This window comes from Debaryomyces fabryi (assembly GCF_001447935.2).
Source record: "Debaryomyces fabryi strain CBS 789 chromosome Unknown contig00311, whole genome shotgun sequence".
Taxonomy (NCBI): domain Eukaryota; kingdom Fungi; phylum Ascomycota; class Pichiomycetes; order Serinales; family Debaryomycetaceae; genus Debaryomyces; species Debaryomyces fabryi.
Genome location: NW_015385737.1, coordinates 1 through 4,385, shown reverse-complemented (window position 1 = coordinate 4,385; position 4,385 = coordinate 1). Strand labels below are relative to the sequence as shown.

Sequence of the window (4,385 nt, the reverse complement as noted above, 5' to 3'; positions counted from 1 at the left end):
AATTCATGAACTTAAAGTAAGGCTTTTTTAATATGATAACTAACTAAATATAGTATACCAATTGGGTAATCTTGCTACTTCTGGATCTTCAACCATTGAAGCTGAGCTCGGTACTAGATTTCCTCTCAGTAAACCAGGAATGACCGACGCTTACAACTACGGAAAAGTTATGGGAATTTTTTGTGGAGCTGTTTTTATATATGTGATAGTAATCATATTTTTAGGGCCCGAGAGGTTTCACCAAGATTTATCCTCGAATAGAAATGAAATTAATGAAATTGATGAAATTAAACAATCTTCCGATGTTCTGGTCGTTGGTGAAGAGGTTATGATTGTTCAAAAGCAATAGTTAGCCCGCTAGAAACCAAAGATATGGGAGATGAGTAATAGGGAATCGAACAAAGGCTCCATCTCAAAAATAAGGATTCTTTAATACATATATAGTTTTATGATAAAAATGCCTATTGTTTTTTTTTTTAATTCGATTAATACAGGTCACTGGATATGAATACAAGAATCTGACTGGCCACTGAAAGATACTAATAAACTATCATAAGGGGGGAAGTGGTTAATTATATATGAAATCAAGCAAGTGAAGTAATTCATTAATTTTTGGCTACAGAAGAATTTTACTAAAAAATAACAGTAAGAGCAAGGTTCACATATGCCCCTAGTTTCCTAAACCAAAGGACTTAACAAGCAACCTTAGTTGAGCAAATCTATGAATGGTAAAATACTTACGTAGTTAAACAATACTGATAATTACCTGCATGTTGAAGCTTGGTTTTTTTATTGTCTGAACTGTACAGGCATGTATCCTCAATCATGCACGCTCGGTCTAGATCGTATATTTAGATCTAGGCCAAATTTACGACGATAAGAAAAATTCTAGATACTAGTTTAAGAATAGTTCTGTTACTTTGAAAACACCATATATTATACTTTCAGAATAATTATCCATTCAAGCATGAAACTGAAACTGGTTGGATAAATCAATATATCTACAACTGAAAACTCATGATACAAAAAATAGATACCAATCACCCCATAATGCGCGTGAAGTTTCCTTTGTTTAGCTAAAGTTCGGCGCATTCTGCGCGAGAGATAATTTATATGCAAGAACAACCGAAATTAGGCCGAAAAACTAAAAAATAATGTCCTTTAATTCAAAATGGTCACTGTGTATCATATCAATGAATGCACAAGATATTGCTTTAAGGTCAACCTTCGTCGTATAAACTTGGTTATTTTTCATTCAGCGTAAGCCTAACAATACTAATTTCAGCTCTCACTATTATTACTTTGCACCTATTATTATTCTACTAGTTTCATGATGCTAACGATCACCAGCAAGGAAAGTTTTGAAAGTACCAGAGCGGAAATACTTTCCAAGAGTTATTATTCTTACACACAAACGTCAACAGGTCATTGTAAAACAATTGCATGAGGGAATAAATTAATAATCATATCCTTTGATTTGTCTGTTTAGTTTGATTATTGTAGTGACTAGATTTGTAGATAATATATTCGGCATTTAAGGTTCCATTTTGGGAAATCTTCTTATTGTATGAGTTCCATAAAAGTAAAATTAGAGTTTGGCTACAATAAATGTCTATTATTGCTTCCTAAGTCTTTTCGATAGATGATGCCATAATTCAGGCGATTTATTTAATTGGCGGCTATATTTAGTGGCTCTCTACATCAAGTACGTAAGCGGAAAAGATATGCCTTTATATGCTTGGAAGGTATAAATCGCAAATAAATTGACCTTAATTTCCCCTGATATGTATTCATTTCCAGAATCCATTTATTACATTATTAGAACTACTTTGAAGAAAAATGGAGAGCACATTAGGAAGTGATTCACTAGAACCTGAAAAGAGAACTACCATTGACTCTGAAGGATTAAACCATCGTAACCCTGAAAGATTTGAAAGGGAAAATAGGTTGTCACCAGACCTTGAGGCTCAAGGTATTGAAGAAGAGGCCTTGGCAGTCAATCCAGCTCGTGAACCGTTATATAAGTTTACTATTTTTTTTACTGACGATGAGAAGAGAGTCTCTATCTATGGTGCAGAATTCTTCGGTACATACGTCTTCTTATTATCTGCTTACTTGATTGCTAGTGTTGCCAATCAGCAAGGAGTGGAAGATGGCTTCTATGCTCCTCGTGTGTATAACATTTCGTTTGGTTTCGGTATTTCATTGTTAGTGGTTGCAGCTTGTACTTCGAATTTTTCCGGTGGTCATCATAACCCTGCAGTAGTTTGGGGTTTATTTTTAAATGGAAACATTAGTATGTTCAGATTCTTAGTTGAAAGTATTGTTCAAGTAATTGCCGGAATGGCGGCGGCTGGAACTGCATCTGCCATGTATCCCGGGCCTGTAACATTTGCAAATGCGAAAGATGCATCTGTTAGCGTTACTAGGGGATTGTTCTTAGAAGCATTTGGTGTTGCTTTGCTAGTATTCACTGTTCTTTTTACTGCAATTGAAGTCAGTCCTTTTGGTGGAATGGCATATTTGCCCATTGGTTTGTCATTGTTCTTAGGCCACATGATTTGCGTTCCAACTACTGGAGCTGGTTTGAATCCAGCAAGATCTTTTGGCCCAGCAGTTGCAGCAAAAGATTTCCCAGGTTACCATTGGATATATTGGCTTGGCCCAGTTATTGGAGGAGCTGTTGCCGTATTAGCTTACAAAATAATTAAGTTCGGTCACCGTGGTACTATATTACAGGAAGCTAGGCTGAAGAATAATAACTAATTTTTATCTAGCTAATCCGCGAAAGTTTTCTAAAGAAACGAGCCACTTACTTTAATTAATGCCACTTTAAGTGCTCAAGCTACATAATCATATATATATTTAATATTTCCTATATATATATATTCCTTTAATAATATTTGAATTTTTAATAGATACTTTTGAGTATATAAAATACTACGACTTAATGCAAGTTTGCATGTAGAAATTTTGCAACCACTCTTACCAGTGCGCCTGAATTCATCACTAATCTGAAACTTGTATGATATAGAATCATAATATGCATCACATGAAATATATTGGGTCCATATACTACAATTCACTTACAGAGTTTATACTTTTTATAGAAAATGACGTTACATGGAAGAATGCGAATATCACGACAGTTTTACATTACTTCACGCTTTATCTCATCTAATGCCACAGTTTAAAGACACTCATAAATGCATCCACATGAAAAAAAGTTTTGTACCGAACCGAAATATTAGATCTATATTTTCCATCATTATATCTAAAGAAAAAGATTCTAGTTATTATTAAATTGAATTATTGAAAAACAAGGACATGGCAGAAGTTAGGAAAGTAGATGAGCGAAGCTCTCTAATCGACAAAACAGAAAATTTATTAGGAGTTCAGATTGAAGGGGATGAATATTCACTGTCACCCACCGTTAAACAATCTAGTTATATATTTTCACTGGTAGATAACTTCCTCTGGATTGAATTATCTTTGCTTACAAACGTGTTTCTTTCTGGATTTGATGGTACCGTAGCTGCTTCGATATATACTACTATAGGCAATGAATTTGGAGCTATGAATTTAGCATCTTGGATTACAACTTCATATTTGATTACTTCTACAGCCTTCCAGCCCTTGTATGGATCATTCTCTGATATCATTGGTAGAAGGAAATGTGTGATTTTTGCTGTTGTTTGCTTTTTACTTGGATGTATTGGATGCTCTATTGCTAAAAGCATGTTGATGTTAAACTTAATGAGGGCATTTACAGGTATAGGTGGTGGTGGTTTAATTACACTTTCAACTATTATTAATTCAGATATCGTAACTCCTGAGAAAAGAGGTTTATTTCAAGCTTTTCAAAATTTATTATTAGGTTTTGGTGCTATTTGTGGTGCTTCGTTAGGCGGGTATATTTCTCTGACATTAGGGTGGAGGTGGTGTTTCATAATTCAAATTTTTCCTGCTATGATAAGTATTATCATTACGTTTAAAAATATTCCAAATCAACCGGGATTTAATGATTCTTCTCATACTTCTATGGAAAACATATTTTCGAAGATTGACATAAAAGGATCCATAATATTAGTCAGTGCGCTAACTTTTCAACTTTTCGTTTTAACTTTGGGAGGTAATATATTGGCTTGGAATGATTATAGATTAATTTGTTTAGGAATTAGCGGAATTTCCTTGTTGTTTTATTTTTTGTATGTTGAATGCAATACTACAGCAAATCCTATAATTCCTATTAATAAATTCAAGGGATTATTTCCCATTTGTCTTATTGGTTTCAATTTTTTGATTGGTTTAGCAGGTTATGCTTATCTTTTTATACTACCATTATTATTTCAAATTGAGCTTGGTGATACTCCATCTAAAGCTGG

At 33.9% G+C, this 4,385-nt stretch overlaps 3 protein-coding genes across 3 annotated transcripts; 2 read left to right on the top strand and 1 right to left on the bottom strand.

The window, feature by feature from the left end:
• Window positions 1-139: 139 nt before the first annotated feature.
• On the top strand, window positions 140-349 carry AC631_05872 (uncharacterized protein; the record flags this gene model as incomplete). Its single annotated transcript, XM_015614701.1, has 1 exon — window positions 140-349. One exon carries the CDS (start codon window positions 140-142, stop codon window positions 347-349), a length of 210 nt encoding a protein of 69 aa, XP_015464473.1.
• Window positions 350-1,839: 1,490 nt separating this feature from the next.
• On the top strand, window positions 1,840-2,766 carry AQY1 (Aqy1p; the record flags this gene model as incomplete). Its single annotated transcript, XM_015614700.1, has 1 exon — window positions 1,840-2,766. The coding sequence occupies one exon, from the start codon at window positions 1,840-1,842 to the stop codon at window positions 2,764-2,766; it is 927 nt and encodes a 308-aa protein (XP_015464472.1).
• Window positions 2,767-3,446: 680 nt separating this feature from the next.
• Window positions 3,447-3,740, bottom strand: AC631_05870 (uncharacterized protein; the record flags this gene model as incomplete). The annotated part of the gene is made up of 1 exon (XM_015614699.1): window positions 3,447-3,740. One exon carries the CDS (start codon window positions 3,738-3,740, stop codon window positions 3,447-3,449), a length of 294 nt encoding a protein of 97 aa, XP_015464471.1.
• Window positions 3,741-4,385: the final 645 nt, after the last annotated feature.